The sequence below is a fragment of the Hemibagrus wyckioides genome, linkage group LG20 (genome assembly GCF_019097595.1).
Source record: "Hemibagrus wyckioides isolate EC202008001 linkage group LG20, SWU_Hwy_1.0, whole genome shotgun sequence".
In the NCBI taxonomy this organism is placed as follows: Eukaryota; Metazoa; Chordata; class Actinopteri; order Siluriformes; family Bagridae; genus Hemibagrus; species Hemibagrus wyckioides.
In genome coordinates, this window is record NC_080729.1 from 12,397,554 (window position 1) to 12,419,211 (window position 21,658).

At 36.7% G+C, this 21,658-nt stretch overlaps 1 protein-coding gene across 3 annotated transcripts in view; it reads right to left on the reverse strand.

Annotated features, from left to right (window-relative positions):
- The window catches only part of LOC131371026 (ephrin type-B receptor 1-B), a 315,677-nt gene that overhangs the window by 16,181 nt on the left and 277,838 nt on the right, over nucleotides 1-21,658 (reverse strand). For all 3 annotated transcript variants that reach the window (XM_058418733.1, XM_058418732.1, XM_058418731.1), the window contains 4 exons: nucleotides 19,529-19,776; nucleotides 17,655-17,870; nucleotides 5,146-5,295; nucleotides 1,816-2,009 (listed from right to left, as the gene is read on the reverse strand). In XM_058418733.1, the coding sequence (XP_058274716.1) occupies nucleotides 1,816-2,009; nucleotides 5,146-5,295; nucleotides 17,655-17,870; nucleotides 19,529-19,776 (808 nt within the window). The remainder of the gene's footprint in view (nucleotides 1-1,815; nucleotides 2,010-5,145; nucleotides 5,296-17,654; nucleotides 17,871-19,528; nucleotides 19,777-21,658) is intronic.

Here is a 21,658-nt window from a genome sequence, read left to right on the forward strand (position 1 = left end):
GCAGACAGCCCTGATGATAGATATAGGAAACTACTGTGGTGCTCTCTGTGCACAGCAACACATGGTAGCCCCTGAGTTGTGGGAGAAAGTTTTTCAAAGCTAGAAACACAGCCCTCATCTCCAGGCAATTTATGTGCCAAGAGATCCTGGGCAGGGCAGCCATCCAAGACCAGAAACCGGAGTCTGCAGTGCGTAACCCTTATGGTACTGAGGGGATGCCTGTGGGGATGAAAGCCTGCACCCCGGAGTCAGAGCTGGAACGGCCTCATGTGAAGCAGACCATGTGAAGGGATAATGTTGGCTGTTACTGCCATGAGGCCAAGCACTCTGTGTGCCTTGGTGACAGAGAGGCTTTAGCCTAGCCGAATAGCTTTCACTGCTGACAGTATGGAAGCCATCCGAGCAGGAGACAGACATGCCTGCATTGTGGTGGAATCCCAAACTACCTCCAAGAAGGTGGTTCTCTAAGAAAACTAGAAAGTTCAAATTAAGGCCTAGAGACCTCTATGGGCAAGCACAGACTGGGCCAGGATGAGCCAGTCATCCAGGTAATGTACATGGATACCCTGGAGCAGCATGAGAGCAGCATCTATGCACTCTGTAAATGTGCATGGCAACAGGGCTAGGCCAAAAGGAAAACACAATACTGGTATGCTTTGCCTCCGAAGGCGAACCTGAGGAACTTCCTGTGTTCGGGCAGAATGCTTACATGAAAATATCATTTTTGAGGTTTAAAAATGGCTGAATAATTAGAGGAGGCAGGGGAAAAAAAGGCATGCAGAATAAGGATTCCTCCAGGACCACAATATCTCAGCATGGACGTCAGGGAAAAATGGCAACTGTCTGTGTGGGGGGTGCACGCCCTGAAGTCAGAAAGCTGTCATCAAGCTTAGAGCAAATGGTGCTAACTTCCTCTTCAGGCCAGTTTAAATTTAATTTAGTGACAGCTCACAACAAAACATTGAGGAGCTTCTAGAACGCCACTGACTACGGTGACAGACAGAGAGAGGAATGCCCCTCCTCGCCTACCTCGACCTCCTCAGAGCCCGACACAGACAACAACATATCCTCTTCTGGGTCGGGAGAAATCGCAACGCAAGCTCTCAAAACCAAAGAGGGGATATCAGAGTCAGGGGAGAGGACAAGAAAAAGGGAAGGACCCGTCTCTTTTTCCGCTTCCGCCAACTTAACCGGCGAACCCCATAATCTAAGCCGGACCCAAGCCACGAGGCGCAGTAGCTTCAGCCAAGCGGGATCGGAGCTTACTTAGAGAAAGCCTCTCGCAATGAATGCAGCTGGCTGCCTTGATATACAGCTCTCCATAATATCTCTTTTTTTTTCTCCTAGTCTTTTTAATATCTTCTTTTTCCCTAGTCTAGACAGACAGGAAAATGTGTGTTCCCTTCGTCCCGTGTCCAATCCGAAACAACTTCCTCAATAAAGTGTTCCCATAGCGTCAGTCATGACGCAGGGTTGAGTTCCCTCAAAAGGGAACTTTGCTCACAAAAGTTCTGCAAATGTTCCGCAACAATGTGATTATAAACAAATACAAACTGCCGTGGTTTCAAAGAATGAATCCTCCTCAGGATATGTAGTCACTCTTTATTTCAAATCACATTATACACCCCTACTGTTGATTTCTTTCCTAGAATAGCAACACCCAAGTGTGGTATTCCTTACAAAAAAGGTTTGTATTTATGAGTATCTGGTATTTGACAATAAAAGGAAGGTAAACATTTAGCTTTAAGATACTGATATGTACAAGTATGTGCACAAGTCTGTGTGTGTGTCTGTGTGTGTGCATGTAATACTCACATGGATGGCATGCTAGCCACAGCCTTTAGACTTGTTGGGTTGCGGATGAGTTTGTCGAGTGTGTTAACAATGTCAGTAAAACGTGGCCGAGCGTTGCGGTCTTTCTGCCAGCAGTCCAACATTAGCTGGTGCAAAGCAGTGGGGCAATCCATTGGTGCAGGAAGCCGGTAGTCTTGTTCTATAGCATTAATCACCTACACACACACACACATACACACACACACAAACACACACACACATTAGATAGCTGATGCTGAGTGGTCATCTCCTAGTGTACAGCATATTTTTTTAGAAAAGTACAACATAAGTACATTTGAATACACACTGACCATAATATACACACACACAAAGTATTCATACATACTGGTATAGTGATTTAGTTCTGATTTTGTTTCTCACAGTGATGAGCACAAACTCAGCTGTCAACAGTGATGCCTCAGCAGCAGAGCAGTGTGTGTGCAGTCCTTACACACAACAGCAGGCATATTTTGTGGGTGGTATGCCTCTATAGTTTGACGGTTTGACATGATGTATAGTGTGGGTGTGGGAGAGAGAGAGAGACAGAGAGAGAGAGAGAGAGAGAGAGAGAGAGGCATATGCTATTGCTTACTCAAGTGATTTTTGACCACAAAATACAGTATGAGCAGTGTACTCAGAAATTATAAAAAAAAAATGCTGTATATGTGTGGTTAAGATAGACATTCATTCAGCGTGTGTGTGTGTGTGTGTGTGTTTGTGTTTGTGTGCATGTTAGAGTGTGTGTGCCTCACTCTACATATATATTTCATACTCCTTTGTCCAATCAGTGTGCACCATGTATTCTAGTATGTGTATAACTTTGTGTATGTAGTGTGTGTGTATGTATGTGTGTCTAGCCTGGCAATGAGATTGTAACATCTGTGTGTTTGGCTCAGTTCTCTGGATGTCTCCTCACTGTGTACAGCTGCAGGAGAGAAAGGGGAAATGAACACACACCCAACAACCACCACAGTAACACCCCGCAACCTAGAAGCCCCCCACCAGCATCCCCATCACAAACAAATGTGCACATACACATAGACACACACACAGAGCTGCTCCAAATCAGCAGGAACGCCACCAAAATACAAATGCTATCTCTCTCTCACACACATGAACACCCCTGAGAGACCGATCCATGCATCTGCCACACACTTCACACCATATAATCATACCACACACACACACACACACACACAGTTATCTCATATTCCACATCCCATCCCATTATTGTGAGCACATAAATACACAGACAATGCAATCAATACACTCCCCCTGACCATAGTCCCTGAGACACAGGGATGCTGTGATGCATTACATGAGCATGAGCATGGGTTAAACAGCTGCTACAATGCTCATGTTGTGTGTTAGAAACTGACAAGAAAAGCAATAGAGATGAAAACTGAAAACTGAATATTGTTGAGCTGTAGCACAGAGTGTTTACAGGAAAATTAAGGTTTTTCAGATGTAATTGAAAATATACAATTTGCATAACTCTTATACTACACACACACACACACATGCTGCTAGTTTCCCATGTGTTAAATGCATTTAAATAAAAAAAAGTAATAACAATAATAATAATAATAATAATAATAATAATAATAATAATAATAATAATAATAAAGGTGGAAAAACAGTGTTCTACAATTCTGTATGCATTTGGATTTAATGCCAATGTGGGCATGGCTTGAAGCAAAAATTTTGCTTGTTTGTTTGTTTGTTTGTTTGTCTGTTTTCCAGCTTTCACAATTGCACTTAATTGAGCATCTACTGATGTTTTTTTTTTGTTTTGTTTTGTTTTGTTTATTTTTTTTAACCTGTGTATGCAGTTTTCATATACACACACACACACACACACACACACACAGACCTGCTGCGCTGTTTACACCAAAATCAACTGACAAAATGTGCTGAAAATATTTATTTTTGGTGAGGCTTTAGGTTTATCCAGAGCAGATAATTTAAATACTCTAGTAACACTAGTTAAGTACTTTTGCAGAGTCCAACAAAAATACTCTCTTGCATGAGGACTACTTCCTAGATTTAGTTTTATCGATTGTCTATTGGCCATCATACAAAGTGTTTGAACATGTTGGAGCTGAGTAGTGTAGGATTTTTAATCACTGTCTAATTATGAATACCATTACAATCCATTTGTTTTTTGGATTTTTTTTTTCTTTTCTTTTACAAATAAATTAAACTAAAACTATATTTCACTGTAAGTTAATTTGTAGAAAACATTCTCTATTATCTATGTCAGTGCATCTTTCAAGCAGGAAATCAGTGGGGACTACAGCACCATCCGAAACATTACCGAAATGAGATGGACTGTCAATCATTCATAACACATTAATATACTGATTGAGTCGTATGCCATTTTTATTAAGAAAATTTTATTAAGCTTTTTTTTGGTCTATTCTTGAGTAATAACTCATTCTAGGGTTCTTCGATGTTAAAATGCAGAGCTCCTATGCAAAATACATAAAGATTGGCAGGTCATATAAATATGAAATTGTTTGTTTTCTTTCACCCCACAGCTTGAATCCTCTGCCCTATTAAAGCTGACTTTTGTTAAAAAATCTTAAAAAATAGGAAATGTTTTTGTATCAGTGTCACGGATGCACCAACCTCAGCCATGCCGCCCAATCACCCGAGTTCTAGCGCTGACACCTGCACCCAATTTCCCGGACATTATTTAGCACCCTCACTCGTCAGAGTCAGCGGCGAGTATTATACTGACTTTCTTAGAGTCTGCTCTTCGTGCCTATGTCCTGTTGGATTAATCGTCTATGCGTCTTCCGTTCTATTCTCCCAAGGGAGTTGTTTTTTACTAGTGCTCCATTTTTTTCCAATTTCGGTTTCTCTTAATTCACGCCTCCTTTTTTGAGTGTGCTTCACATTAAAGAACTGTGTTCACATACCTGCTTCCTCTCGGTCTTTATCCTTGGTGCCCTGTTACAATCAGGTTCTAAATATTGGCATGGGGGTGCTTGTGTTATCCTTTTAAATAAGTACCATAATACGTACCATAATGTCTGATATTGTGTACACCATAAAAACAGTATGGGTAATTAATATTCACAGCATTTATAAACCTTAAAACAAATTTTGTTTTTGTGTGTGTATTTTATATCCAAAATGAATTTTTTAGAATACATTTTCATTATTACATGCCCAAATGTGCCTTTATCCTTCCAAAGATTACATTTTAACCAACTATAGTATATCTAGAGGCAGAAACATAGTCTAGCCAAATAATAAACAAATAAAAAAAATCTTTGGCTGACTGTGGGCTCTAGATGAACTTACATCTTGATTGGACATGTCCCAGTACGGCCGCTCGCCAAATGACATCACTTCCCACATGACGATGCCATAGCTCCACACATCACTTGCTGATGTGAACTTCCTGTATGCAATAGCTTCCGGAGATGTCCACCGCACTGGGATCTTCCCTCCCTGAGAAAAAAAAATAAAAATAAATAAGGTAATGGAGAGGACCTCATGCATTTAGATGCCCATCCATTTTGATAAAAATCACAAAAATATATATTTTTTATATAATTTTAACTAAAAATAACATTATATCATAGTTAACACTCTATTGTTTAAGCCTTAGGACTGGATATTATGTTAGGGTTTGTAGTTTAAGCAATTTCTTTCAGGATATGTTTACTAGTGTGTGTGTGTGTCTAAGGATAGTATGAATAACACTTTGGCTTATGTTTGTGTTGTTATTGTGAGAGTATCTCTTCCCAACAGAATTTTAGACTCATGTCATCCTTAGTTTCTGTCCAAGCAAACCAGTATTGATGCATTCGTTGATAGCGACTTCAAAGAAAGTTTGTACATTGCTCTGGATAAGGACGTCTGCCAAATGCTGTGAATGTAAATGTAATGTAAATGAAGTATCTGCATGTGTTCTTATGAGCATATGTGTTGACTAACATGTAAGGTTCCTGCTTGCAGATAACTAGACTCAAAATCTGGTGGTTTCTAGGGAAATAGGAAATGTTTTAAACAAAAGGGATTAGCAGCATCTTTTCCTCCCCACTTTCATTCTGGCTCAGGTTTCAGGGAAGACACATGGTGTCCTTATTTTCATATTTATTTATGTTTTAAATATAAAAAAATGGCTTTGACATTGATCTGTCCAGGGTGTACCCCTGCCTTTTGCCCTATGTGTGCTGGGATAGGCTCCAGCAGACACCCGTGAGCCTAATTAGGAATAAGCGGGTATAGACAATGGATGGATGGATGGGCTTTGACATTGGATAAAATGATAGAGATTTTGCTTCTTGGTACTTGATACTTGCATTAGTCCCTGATTCTTGTATCCCTACAGTATAATTGGTCTATGTGTGCTCTATAAAAGTATGTTTGGTAATCTGGCTGATTAACATAGACAGCAGTATATTTAAGACTTCACTTTGTCATACAAAGATTTGGAGGATGGAATAAATATTAAGCAGCAAATATTCTCTTATGGTTAAAACTGTTAGATATTCACTGCCGAGATGTAATAATACAACACACACACACACACACAGGTTTGTTGAGTTTGAATTTGAGTTTAATAAAGCCAATTGGCTCCAATCATAGCAACTGACTGGCAACTGATTAAAAAGTGAAGAAAGACTAAATTACACACACACATACACACACTCCAACTCCAACTAAAACCGCTGCCAGAGAGGGGAACAGCTGGACAGGCACATGTGCACAGGAAGTTAGGGGAGGATGAAACTCACAGGATGTTAGAGGAGTGTGTTTGCCGGTTGTGTCATTGTGACTCTGCTTCTGCCCTTTTTGATCTAAAACTTTTATTCTTTTCTGGCAAGAAGCTGACAGACTGGTGTGAGTCTTCTTGTGTGCTTCCTTGGCTAGAGTAGACCAAAGTTTTTTAAACTTTATTTGTACACAGGTGTGTGATGCAATCAATATAAAAATGGATCCTGACCACATGATGTCTCGTAACCATTTCTCTCATAATTGTCTTTTGTAGTAATCCTGGTATGAACAGCAAAGAATGAGAAACTGGAGCTGAAACGGATCACCCGGTGGCCAGTGCATCATGAAATTCTGGACAATGCTTTAGACTACAGCTGCTTCATGTCCATGATCTCAATTTACCCAAGTTAATTCAATTTCATTTGTATAGCATTTTGTAACAATGGACATTGTTAAAGCAGCTTTACAGAAATCTGGATGCAGATTTAAATTCCTAATGAGCAAATCAAAGATGTAAGTGAAAAAAAAAACCCTAATGAAAAGACATGTATAAGAAACATTGAGAGGAACCAGAATCAAAATAGACACCATCACATCAGATAGTGGGTTTATGCAATTATATACTGTTGAGTAAAAAAAAAGTTTAGTAGGAGCATACTGTGAAGAAGAACAAAACAGTGTTTATGATTACAGCAGCACTTCTTAGATACAAATCTACAGTATCTAGCTGACATCCATGTACACAGCCAGCCAGCTATCCACCCATCATCCAATTTTCCTGTCTGTATTTCTCGATTCCAGCTTTGCCTCTTCAATACTTTGAAATATCCCCTGCTGCAGTCATTGTTTCTTTGCACTTAAACTTCTTGACAGATGTGAACTCAACACAGAAATGTAGGAAAGACAGATGAGATTCACATTATTGGTATTCTCATAGTTGGCAAATTATGGAAGAGAGAAGATGCACAGATTAATAGAAATCACAATCACATTAATTTCTTCTTTTTTTCCCCTTCACTTTTATTTAGCTGTTTAAGGAGCATTTAAGAAGATAAAATGAAACTTGAAGAGTCCATGCTGTATTGTGTGTTAATTACCCTTGGAAATGGTTAGCACCCTGTTTTATTATATTAACTACATCTTAATTATATTAGATTACTAGATTATATTAATATACTGTACCCCTGCTGATGACAGGTGTGGATGTCTGTACATGAAATATAAATTAGAGACTAAATAAATATAACTTGCACTAAAATAGCTTTTTGATATTTATTTAAAAACCAATGACCTATTTTCTTTTACCATAATGAACAAATTGAATGTGTGCAATACAATACTGACTTAAAATAGCTTGTTCATTTAGGAAGGAAGTCGTGTCAAGTTTCATGATGGAAAATCATTCTAACTACTGTTCCACGTTCAGTCAAGTTTTATTTTTATTTTTTTTGGCCGTATTATAAAGGTAAGGACATGAAGCTCTATAGATTTCCATGTGATTAAAAAAAAAAATCACCCAGAGACATTATTATGACTATGATTATATATGCAACACGCGGATACACTGTCACATATGTGAGATTCAGCGATGAAAGAAATGGCAGTATGCAGGGTTAATCAGACTGCAGCTTAGAAATGAACATGAAAGCGACACTTTCATTTTCATCAATTCCATGAAAATGTCCTTTCCATTCCATTGGGATGGTGATGTAGAGAATGACACAAAGAGAGAGTGAGAGAGAGATAAAGAGAGATGGATGGATGGATGGATGGATGGATGGGTGGGTGGGTGGGTTGATGGGTGGATGGATGGGTGGATGGGTTTGGATGGATGGATGGATGGCTGCCTCAACCTTGAGGAACCTTTGAGTGTACCCTGTTATGAGGCAATCCACGACTACAAACTCAATGGATGGATGGATAGACTCTATCTGGTCAGGTTGAGTGAGAGCTGTGAACTGTCTTGAGCTAACAAGCAGATGGTAGACACCCCCCTGCCTCCTGAGGTGCATTCATCCGTGATTTGAGTTATCACACACTTCAGTGTGGTGTTTTGGGAGGGGGCTCAAAATAATGACATCACACAACCATTCACATACTACAGACAGAACAGAGATGCCATATATAAATATATATATATATATATATATATATATATAATACAACTCAGTATAATGCTGCATTTGTGTATGGTTAAATGTGTAATGTGCAGAGTGTACATTGTTAAAAGTAGCTTTACGCACACACAACCACACATATACACACACACACACACACACACACTGCGAATATAATGATATCTACATTTGTCATAATGAATAATATGATACTGGAAGACAGTGCAACAATTATACATTTATGTCAAATCCCTATTAAAATGCAGTAGATAAATATGAAATGAGCATGTTAAGTTTGGCATAAATTTTAACCACTGGACATTATGCCACTCCACAAATGGGCTCAAATCTAATTTAGTTTAATTCCAAATCGCAATCCAATTTGTGTTGCAATAATAGGAGCAAGAAAATGTATGCTATAACCAGATCTGGTGAGGTGTCTGCAGTTCAGCTTAACCTTCAGCGCTCTCTCTCACTCTCTATTTCTCTCTCTCTCCCACACACACACACACACACAGTGGCCCCGAGGCCGATGGCTCAAATTAAACCTAACTTCCCTAATCCTTTATTGTCCCTTTCTCTCCAATTTCCCATTCTGGATTTTAATATTAGATTATGACCTTGTCATTCATAACCAGGTTAAAGAGCCATATTTCTCTTCTATTCTGGGAGAGTCCCTATTTAAATAAATGTGATTATCAGCTGCAATCCACTGCTATAAGAGCTTGGATAAAAGACGTTTTTAGACAGCATTTGGATGACGGGGCATGCAACTGTTTGCATGTATCTCATTACTATAATTAGGAACAGTGCTATTTTGCCATACTCACACCACTGTGGTCAAATGTTTAAATGTTGAAGTGAATTCACACATACATTTGCATTCATTAAGTGTTTTATGCTAGATGTAGACTGCATGATTGTTGCAGGCTTTTAAGATTACTGCTAGGCACACTGTACGAGGTAATCCTAATAAATCTTGGCTGAATTCTGAGACAGCCTTCATATCAGAATATACAATAAAGCTGCTTTAAAAATTCATTAAAATTACTTTGTTCTGTTTATCATCAATCTCTGTGACGTGTTTGTTGTGTCTTTCTGGAAAAGACACATCACTGAATGTTTATTTATTAAAGTAAGCCTTATATATATATATATATATATATATATATATATATATATATATATATATATATATATAAATAATTTATTTATTTTTTCTGTCCATTTGAGTGCATAGCTCAACCCACTGTATGAAAGTAATGTATGAAAGAGGTATGTAGTAAGGTAATGTGATAACAACCTTATTGTGTTAATTAATTAAACCTTTAGGTTTTTATTTTTTTTTACCATTGTCTACTATATTTGTATCTGTCCAGTGACTTTTGTGATTCTATGCTGTCCTCTATGCCTGGCTTCTAGATCAGCATGTAGCTGAAGTCATGCTGAGATTTTAATCCAAACTTTCTGACACTGCCAGTACTGTCAGTACTTTCCTTGGCTGCAATGGCACTGAATTGGCTGCTGGTGAACATGTCACATTAACACCACAGGCTTCATCTCATGACCAAAGAATTATTTTATGTTGTATGATTTTCGTCTTTGACAACAAAATCAGATGGAAAATCATACAAAATAAACCTGGCTTTAAAGATGTTTTTTTTTAAATATTAATTATATAGCAATTAATTTAGTCATTTATTCATTCTTGAGTAAACTGTTTTTATCATGGTCATTGATCACCAAGTCTATGCTAGGAACTCTGGGTGTGAGACACGAATACATCAAGGGTTGCTAGTTCATGGAATAACATAGTCAATGCGCCTCCACACAAGCAGTAACAACAAAATGAACGTTCATTTTGTTTTACTTCAAAAACATCATCACTTTGGCCAATTTGGTTCTAAGCATTTACATGTGCCTCTTCTACTTTGTTTTTTTCAGTCATTCATTTATCTTCAGCATGCCGTTTATCCTGGTAAGGGTTGTGGTGGTGAATCTGAAGCTTACTGCTTCACTGAATCCTACAAAAAAATTAAACTGTTTTTAATCTCACATTCAAAAAAGAAAGGAGCTGAGCAGGTGATTGGATAGACAAAGAGAGATGAATTCACATTCATTATAGAACACATGGGGGGGCATAGTGGTTAGCATGTTTGCCTCACATCTCCATGGTTTGGGGATTTGATGCACCTGTTTACTCCAGATACTCCAGGTTTACTCCCCCAGTCCAGGGTGCCCCATGTCTTGCTCCCTAAGTCCCTTGAGACTCCAGGTTTCCTGCAACACTGTGTAGGATATGCAGTACAGCAAATAGATAGATGGATGGATGGATGGATGGATGGATGGATGGATGGAAAACAAACAGAGGACCTTAAGAACCTCTGCGAATGTTGCATTTTATTTGCCAGTGCACAGATACCTAAAATGTGTGAGGACAATGAAAAAGGGAATGAGATAAGAGAAGAGAGAGGCTGCATCCTCTGCTCCCACCTGTGTGTAAATAGTTTCATTTTCCATTTGAAACAATGTTAGACTATCTACAACCATAATGGAACCTGCCAAATCGCCCAACCAATGCATTCGTCATTCAGAGAGAGAGAAGGGGGGGGGTATTGGAGTGGGAGAGATTCTTTTCTTTGCTTTCTTCCTTTCAATTTCCTTCCTTCTTCTCCTTACTTCTCCCATGAGAGTCAATGGCCCTCTGTATGCTTGCTAGGGAACAATCTTCCATTCATTCAGACCTCACCTTGCAAGTTATGTTCTTTTAAACTCTACACATATCATTCACTTCTTCATAATAAATCATGTTATTCTGTAACCAGTATGAATAAGTTTGTAACTGCAGTGAGCGATGATAACAGGAGGCTTAAGTACTTACAAGTACTTAAGAGTGAATGTTAGTCTCTAAGCATTGACAGTCCCTGTGAGTTTACAGAGTTAAAGAGATTCATCCATTTCTGAAAAACATGTCCTTGTTTTTGGAACAGAACACAAAGTTTTAAACAAGACAGAGCACTCGAAGATTTATGAGATTTCGGATTTTGAATCTTTCAGTTGACTGCTGAAACTTGGAATTAGTTAATAATGTTTATTTTCACTCTTTCACTCTTTAGAACTTTCTTTTTAAACTATTTCTTAAATATTTTTTCTTTCATTTGTTTCTTCAAACTGCTTTGATGATAACCAGATACCAAGATACAAATTAATGGTCTTTTACACTTCTCTTCTTTTGCTTTTTTATCTCTTAGTAATGTCTTTAATGGTAAGTAAGTAAGTAAGTAAGTAAGTAAATAAATAAATGCAGGGATGCAGAGAAGACAATGAAAGGAATGGATGGAAAGTATAATTACACGTGCAACTATTAGACAAAAAGAGACAAATCTGTTTATCTATGTACTCTTATGGAGAAAATCTCCTAAAAGGAGAAAAATTTAATAGCTAAATCTCCACAGCAGTTTCTTAGAGTTTCTCAGATCTTAGAGCAGCTGCCGTTTCTTTTGTCACCAGAGGATGGGGATGCTGGCTCATGTTATTTCTCATAACACATTTTAAAGCAAGCTGCTGATCTTGCTGCATCACAGGGCATTGTAATCCACTCTGAAGAAAATGTTATCTACCCTCTTCTGCATACATGAGCTCACACATGTCCGTGACTGGCTAGTGCTGCTGTGATTGACACTTTAGAGAGTAAGTCAGCCCTCTGAGCCGGAGACCATGGCTAATTTAGGTCCTTTAGGGATTAGGAAGAATGCTTTTCACTCAGAACCTACAGTGGCATGTGCTTCACCCTTGCAGTGTATTCTGATGTTTAAACTACCTTAAGCAAAAGCTCGAACATGCCTTCTCGAACTGATGAAATACCCATAGTGGTGAGTATATATTCTAACTCCATACTACATGGCTGATAAAGAAAATTTAAATATTAGCTTCTACAGCCTCGAAATGACAAATAAGAAAAAATGATGAATGCTGCTTTTTTTTAATGTACAATTGGCAAGGTATTAGCAGTAATTTGGTCTTCTGTATTATTTGTTTATTTGTTTGTTGGTTTACTTATTGCTTTTATAGATAACCTGAAAACCTTTGATTAACTGCAATCGCCAGTCCAAATGAAATCATTCCGCTCGCAGATTTCTAACACATTGTTTATAAGCAACCTAATCAAGACACTGTAGATATACACATTAAAGGTAATCCAAAGGTATGTATGTGTGGTAATACAACATTCCCATAATACTGAGAGGCATGTGAGTCCAGTCAGTGCATTCTGCTCATTTTTTCTTTTTTTCTTTTTACTTACTTATTTTTATCAGACTGTCTGTGTTGTTTATGACAAATTATAAAGTATCATTTTTAAACAGACATCTAAACATATTTTTTGACAGCAGTAAAGTTGCTCAATATTTTAGATTTGTCTTAGAACACAGATGATATAATTGTTGAAAATAATAGAAACTGTAAAATCAGTAAGATGCTTAATGCCTTAATCTTCTAATATTATCAATCTACTTACTATTATCAGTTACTTGGGAATAATTGCACAAGAAAGACATGTTTTATTAATGCCCTTAACCCCATCCAGACAGAATGAATATTCTAAATGGCTACATGGCTATTTTTAATTGATTTTTGAAAGGCTTCCCCAAGTCATTCGACTTGATAGGAATTTCATTTAAACTAGCCACAATTAGTTTTACTGAATTGTAATTAAGATGTATACATGAACATTTGTCATGTACATGAACAGATTGCTGTATGTAAATTTTGCTGTTTATGTTTCATTATCTCCCTCTCTCTTACAAACAACATGAATTGTGTGAAAGCAACAATATTTTACCAGGAAAAATATATATTTTTTTAAAACATACTGTTCTGCATCATGCTGTGTGCACTGACTTCTTATTATTTCTTGACACTAGAACATGAAATGTGTTCATACTAGATGTTAGATGCCATTTAATGCTTAAATGTGACAGCCACTTTAGAATAATTTCTTGTTCTTTTATGCATTTTGAAAATTACAACACTATTTCATCGTCTCTGTGTCCCTGACACACTAGGCTCCATTATTGAATTGCAAATGTTTGTGACTAAAGTAGTGTGAATACTTATAAAAGACAGATAACTGCTTGCAAATGGGAGGTCAATGTGGTGAAAAGTAATATGAACAGAGAAGTGTATAATTTTGAAAGCTTGGGCAGAACCGAAGAGTGGTAAACAGACTGCAAAATCAGCAAATAGACATTCATTTACAGACTGAGAAGAGAACTGGAAAAATTTAGGGATAACTGGATAAATTGTGGAAAGAACAGTGTAATAAATTAATACATGGATAAACTATTGTTTAAATGGCTATAAAGTAGAATAAATGGCTGGTTGTCTGCCTGCCTGCCTGCTTGTCTATCTGGCTGATTGGCTGGATGGGTGGAAGGATTGATGGATGAATGAATGGATCTTTAACTTGTGGAATAATGAGAAGAACAATGAAAGAATATATATTGACAGACAATTACTTAATGTAATAATAAATAGATGGATTAGCTGGATAAATGAGAAGAACAATGCAATAATGTAAAGTATGGATAGTTGTATATAAAAATAGATTCAAAGGCAAATGGATGGATGCATGGATGGGTGGAGAGACACAGTGAGTGATGCATTGATAGATGCAGAGAGATGGATTAATGGATGGATGAATGGATTGGTAGATAGATGAATGGAAGGATGACTGGGATAAACGAGAAGAACAATGCAATAAAGTAATGTATTGACAGATGTTTAAAAAAGTGGATTCAAAACAGATGGATGGACGGATGGATGGGTGGGTGGCCAGACCACAGATTGATGCATGATCAGGTTAATTGATTCATTAGATGGATGGATGGATGGATGGATGGGTGGGTGGGTGGCCAGATAACAGATTGATGCATGATCCGGTTAATTGATTCGTTAGATGGATGGATGGACTGATGGATGGATGGATGGATGGAGAGACAGATGGATGGATGGATGGATGGATGGAGAGACAGATGGATGGATGGATGGATGGATGGTGTAAGTTATGAGGAGCTATGTTAGGAGTATTTATTTAAATATTTACAGTTCTAACCTAGAGAAATAAACCTATTGAGGATGGAAAAGAATAACATGATTAAATCCGTTTCTCCATATCCCTCTCTTCTCTAGATGAACCAAGAGGTTAATGAAATACAATTAAGATCTCCTGTTCTTCCTGGCCTTGAGCTAGAGTATAAGAAGACTAATTGGCTGACTGCAGTGAATTATGGGAAGAAATGTGAAAAAAAAATAATGGAGGGCAAAAAGAAGAGGTGATTAATTCGAAGGAGAGGGGGAGATGCTGAACAAAATCTTGCATGGTCAGCAAAGATTCAGCTTTGGCTGATTGGCTATCTGATTGGTTTAGAGCCATAGTGATCAGCCCTTCTTTGCACAGCCGAGATGCCACAGGCAGTGAACTAATTAACAATGTGCAAAATACAAAGACAGCGTGGAAAAGCCAAAGATTACACATACTTCTCTCAACCTTGTTCAGATACACACACACACACACACTTCAGAAGGTCAGAAGGTCAATAAATGAGAAGGCAACATCAACCTCACAGCCTAAACAACAGTGAAGAATTAGTTGGAGTAGATATGGGAAAGTCTAGATTTGTGCATTCTTCAAAGTCTGTGTTGATGCACTAAATTTCATAACTGCTCGTTTATATAAAGTAATATTATTAATAATAATAATAATAATAATAAAGACCAATTAAATCCCAATTTTAAGCCTATGTTAATTATATTTAAGTTATTTTTTGTATTCAATTCTAAATTGCCCATAGGAGTGAGAGTGAGTGTGTGTGGTTGTCTGTCTATATGTGGCCCTGTGATGGACTGGTGACTGTCTTTCACCCAATGTGTGCTGGGATAGGCTCCAGCAGATCCCTGTGACCCTAACCCTTTAATGTCCAAAGCAATGGAAAAATTCTTACTTACTTACTTATTTATTTAATTCGGTTAATAATAACAACAATATATAACTGTTTTTTAACAGACCCCATAATTATTTAAATATAGGCCTCTATCAAACGGCTGCCCAATCGGCTTGGGTTAAGTTAAAAAAAAATTGTTAATGAAATATAGTGACTCTACCAGGACACACAGGACATTAAAGGGTTTTAGGAATAAAGCAGGGATTTTATGTATTCATCAAGTTATTTATTTATGTTTTTTTGTCATTTATCATTTTGTGCATACCTATCAGTAACAAGTATCAGTAACAAAAACAACAATGTGTTACAATACCTAAACGTTATATTAATACTTCCCATTGTTCCATAAGGTTATTCACATGGGACACTTTCTAATGCCAATTATGCAGAGAAGTGCTGACTCTATGTTTCACTTGGCAGGAAAAACAAACAAAAAAAATGTTTTTAGATTTCCTTGCTTGCACTTCAGTGGCATGTTAAAATCTCACAATAAATGACCTACACATATAGGTTGGTTGGGTGGGGGTGGGGGGTAATTATTGTGTTTCACCAGGAAATCACACCAGCTTTTTTTACATCTCACACTTCCTCCTATATGCTCATACTGATCAGATTTTATATGGATTTGCCATAAGCAAGGTAGAAACATTTTTAAGAGTGTCTATGTTTTTAGTACATTCATGTTACTTACCTTGAATCTCACATCAAACTTCACTTTAGTATCAAGCAAAAGATTGAAGATTATAAAGATTTTATAATGTGAGTTATATAGTCATCAACTATATGTGCATATAAGTACATCATACTAATATTGGCCTTGGTACATACAGTATAAGCAAAGAAAGGTGTGAAAATATGTCTTTATTGCTTAATCTTCCACAAAAATTCTCAATATCAAACATATATATGCTAACACAAGTATTATTATTATTATTATTATTATTATTATTATTATATTTGTGTGTGGTGAGTCTTCTCCTATTATGTCTGACAACATATGGGATCAGAGACCATTTTTCTCACCAGATCCTTCAAATTTTGTTCACCCCACAGTTTTTAGTATAGAGTTCAAGTCAGACCTTGACGTTGTGGTAAGTTTTTTTATGATTATTATTATTTTTTGGTCTTGATTTTGTGGTCCACTTTTTTATTATTATTAGAAAAATCTATTATTAAGCACTTTATAAATGCAATGTGTCACGATTATTACCTTTTTTTAATACCTCTCTTGTTTATCAATGTGACTAAGGGCATGTGACTGTGTAGACACACAAAACTATTTGCTCACAATGCAAAAATGGAGACTCTTTGGCTTGGGTAAGTGAATTTAAAACACATCTGATAAAAGATCTGCTTTGCGGCTGTGGATTTATACAAAGGCAGCTCAGCATGGCAAATCGAAACTAAAAAATCCACGTGTTAATAATCCTTGAAACCTGCCCATACAAATAAGCTCATGAAGAAGAACACAAGGCATACTGAGACCATGAATTGTCAATAAAGTCACATAATTACAATTTGGCTTTCAAATCCAATGAGGATCTACTGCCTCTCTATACAGGTGTTCTTGATTTAAAGAGAGAAATTGCATTTGGCATAAAGAATGAATAAAAGAACAGTTAGGGGAGAGCACAAAGAAGAAGGAAAAAAAGAAGAAAAGTGGACACAATATTTTTCACACATTAATTTGTAGGAAGATTAAAAAGATATAAACTGAACAGTGTTATATTACTTTCTTACTCTTAAGGCAAAGAGATCTGCACATAATCCTAATAATATAAACAGGATTTTCAAAAGGATGCTTTTTCATATTGAAAGTTTCAACATGCACTTTTGCTATAACCTTCAACTCATCTTTCTGAATTCTGCTAAGAACTTCATCAAAATGCAAATCTGTGTCATTTGGGCCTACACTGTAGAAAGAAGGATAAGCCACAGGTCTGGGTTGATGATTTCAAGACAGACTCACCAATGAGCTGGTGTAGGTGGGGTCAGATGTATCTTCTTGCAGGTAGCGTGACAAGCCAAAATCAGACACTTTACACACCAGGTTGCTGTTGACCAGGATATTGCGAGCTGCCAGGTCCCGGTGAACATAGTTCATCTCAGACAGGTACTTCATGCCCGCTGAGATGCCTCGCATCATTCCCACTAGTTGGATCACCGTGAACTGGCCATCATTTTGCTTTTAGGGAAACACAAACAGTACATATTATGAATACAAAACATAACATATACATTATACAAACAGAACATACATGTATCAAGAACAGAAAGGGCCACCTGGTAAACATGGGCAAACATGGCTAACTACTCCTCACTTTTAGAGACTAAATAAAACATTATTATGAGGTTTCATTAATAGCATCAACATTAGATTGATTGCAAAATAGGAAACTATTTTGATTTCCTTGTGGAACAAAGTGCAACAGCACCACCAATGGTCGCTGTAAGAAAAATACACTGAATGGTGCAAGGACATGAGACTGGAGCTAGCTCAAAACGTAGTTTTCAGCTACAAATCTGTACCGTCCATTTCATGCCATACAGTCATGCGTGTAATGAACACAAACAACATTGTTTATGTACTGTAACATCTTATTCTCCACAAAATGAATTTTGCTAAAGAAATGAAAAGGAAATAGAATAAACAGGAAACTGAATAAAAAGGATAGTCGAGTGAATCATATTTGGTTACTTGTTTTTTTTCTCTAGTAATTGGAGGAAACAGCATGTTCACAGCATGAAAATAGAAAATATAATTGAGTCTGTGTATCTGCATTTAAGTGTGTGTATCTGCATTTAAGAGAGTGTGTGTGTGTGTGTGTGTAACAGTTTGACATATATCATTCTTATTATACCATCAGTAAGACCTGCTGATGTACTGCTCAACCCAAATTGTTCTGCAGTCAAGTATTATCAATAGAACTTAGAAATGATTATCATGGATATCATATATACTATAGAACATAGTAGATAGCTGATCAATAGGTGTATAGTATATGGATCACATGATTGATTTAATCTGCCATCTCCATTCACATCCCATCTGACGTCTCATTCTAAGCCCCTCCATGTACAAATATGTGTGAAACATGTTCTAAGGTGGGGTGTGTGTGAGGGGGGGGGGCTATAAAATCAACAGCGTGCCATTTTGTCCATATAAAAGCAAAGCTAAATTTTCCTTCACCTCAGCATTTCCTCCGTTAAGCTCATGGGAGAAAAAAAGCTTTGAACCCAACATAAGCACGGAGAGCAGCGGAAGAATCGATGGCAACGTTACTCTGACGAGGTAGCTCGCAAAGCCTACTTCAAAGAGCGCCGTTGGATCAAAGAGGAGGGGAAAAAAACAATCCATAAGATTGGAGAAGAAATGGTTTGAACATTGATTAAGCAGTGTATCCCCCCACACTCCAAAAGCTCATAAAACTCAAAAGCCTATTAAAGCTTGACTGTGGCAAGCACAGGCGGATGAATTATGCTGTTTGGAAAAGGGGAGAAGAGTAAGGTGCTGTTAGCATGAGAAAGTGGTCTCCATTTCATTAATGCTCTAGGTGAGTGATGTTACAGTCAATTATAAAAGCTAGAACATTCAGCTGATTGAATTATTGTCTCATTTCTAAACAAGCGCAGTTTATGTGAATTTTAAACATATATTACTGCATTTAATAAGGTAATAAAAAAGTAATTTAGTTTGCTGCAATCTATATGTTGCATATATCAATTATTCTTATTTCTCCAGTCAGTTAATTTATGTAATTAATCCTAAACTGCTTAATTCATTATATTGAAAGCACTTTAATAAAGTATTTTCTTAGTAAACATGTCATTTTGGAGGTTTACCCTAAGAAAAGAGTCCAGTGCTCCGTTTTCCATGAACTCTGTGACGATCATGACTGGCCGACTTTTGGTGACAACGCCCTCTAAGCGGATGATGTTGGGGTGATCAAACTGGCCCATAATTGATGCCTCTGACAGGAAGTCCCGTCTCTGCTTCTCAGAATAGCCTGCCTTTAGGGTCTTGATGGCCACATAGATTTCCCGCTTCCCCGGTAACTTCAGGCGCCCCTTATACACCTCTCCAAACTCACCTGGTAGAGAAGAAAAAAAGGCACACATTAATACTTACCCATACACACATACATCATATTGTATACATTTAACAGATAGACAAATTGATGGAATCTAACAGATACCAAAACCAAAGAAACAACCTTGAAATAAAAAGAATTGATACTGAGACATACTTAATATATAAATATATATATAATAAAAGTCAGAGAACAAGACTGTCCATGTACTTTTCAAGCGAGATGACCAGCCAAAACATTACTAATGTAAGAAAAGAGGAAGTGGGCAGGGCTTCTAAGAAGTAATTTATAAATTGATTGGATCATCTGTTTTGATTGAATGAGGAAAAAGACTGGTCTTTTGGTGTATTTTTAAATAATACCAACTTATACCAACATACTCTGACATTCAAATGTGGAATCTAATAATATAATGTGTGAAATTTGGCAGATGGACAAAATGTTCATCAATGACAAAATATTACATTAAATGACAGAAACAAAGAATAAATATAACACAAGTAGACATTTCACTTTAACTCACCACTACATAGTATTAACACTTTAGTCCCTTTTCCACTTATAAAACCAAAACCACAGAACAAACCACATTTTAATTTCCATGTTTGTTATTTAACTTACAAGGATACAAGTAAAAGGAAAATACTACTACTACTACTACTACTAATAATAATAATAATAATAATACTAATAATAATAATAATAATAATAATTATTATTATTATTATTATTATTATTATTATTATTATTATTATATGAATTAGAAGAAAAAGAAGAAGAAGAAGACTTTCATTTGATTATCATTTTTCTCTCATATCTGCAGGTGCTCTCCAGTGGAAGAAGAGTTTTCAAATATTAGCAACTCAATTTCCTTATTAAACCGGATTGGATAATAAAATGCATTTGTGGCCTTTTCTGATTCATCATCTACACATACACAATTAAACAAGAATTGACAAGCACTATTAATAAAGCAAGACAGAGGATTTGCATGCGATTTTCCAGGAGGATGCTAAATTTCACATTTTTATACCATGACCTCAGTATCATAAGGTTAAATTTGGGTTAAAAAAAATGAATGGGAGAGTGGAGCATGTACTACTAAGGGAATGATAGGGCATTTTACTGCCAAAAGCAGGTTACAGTTAATAGATGCACAATTTAATTTATTCTTCTCTCACAAGCTTAAAAGGAACGAGCACAGACATTTGAAACAAGGGTACAATTATTTATGCTTTCACACAGATTTATGGCTCTAATGCAAAAGTTTTTGTTTTCAAGCAAAATTAGCCAGCTCTCAAATGACTCCCCATTGCTTTTGCTCAAAACTACACACATAATCTGTTCTTTGTACCATGATTATTTTAATTCTTGGATTTTCATTGTGAAAACACTGCCAAATGCTTTAGTCAACACTATCCACCTGTAGAGCAATCTGTGCATTGTGCTATATACACAATTGTGTACACATTAGTTTACATTACATCAAATGAAATAGGGTCAATTTTCTCAAACGCTCGGTACATATTAAGGGGTTTCCAACTACATTTTTAAAGACAGTAATTTAAAAAGTATTCAACTATTCATCTTTTCTCAAAAAACATCAGTGTGATTACTGCTACCCTCATCACTTGTCCATCAAAAGGAAGAAGGCTCAGAATGAGTCAAAGCTCTTGGGTCATCTTACAAATACAGTATTGGCACTGGTTGAATGGGGTTAACAATTATTAACTCATATACTGTAGCACTACCAGCCTGCATACCTAGCTGATACACAATCTGCTCCAAATTCTATTTATTTGCCTTTTAAAACATTTCTCTAAGTGTAACATTGCTACTTTTGATATGCTACTACTGAAGGTCTGTTTGTGTTTATAAAGTG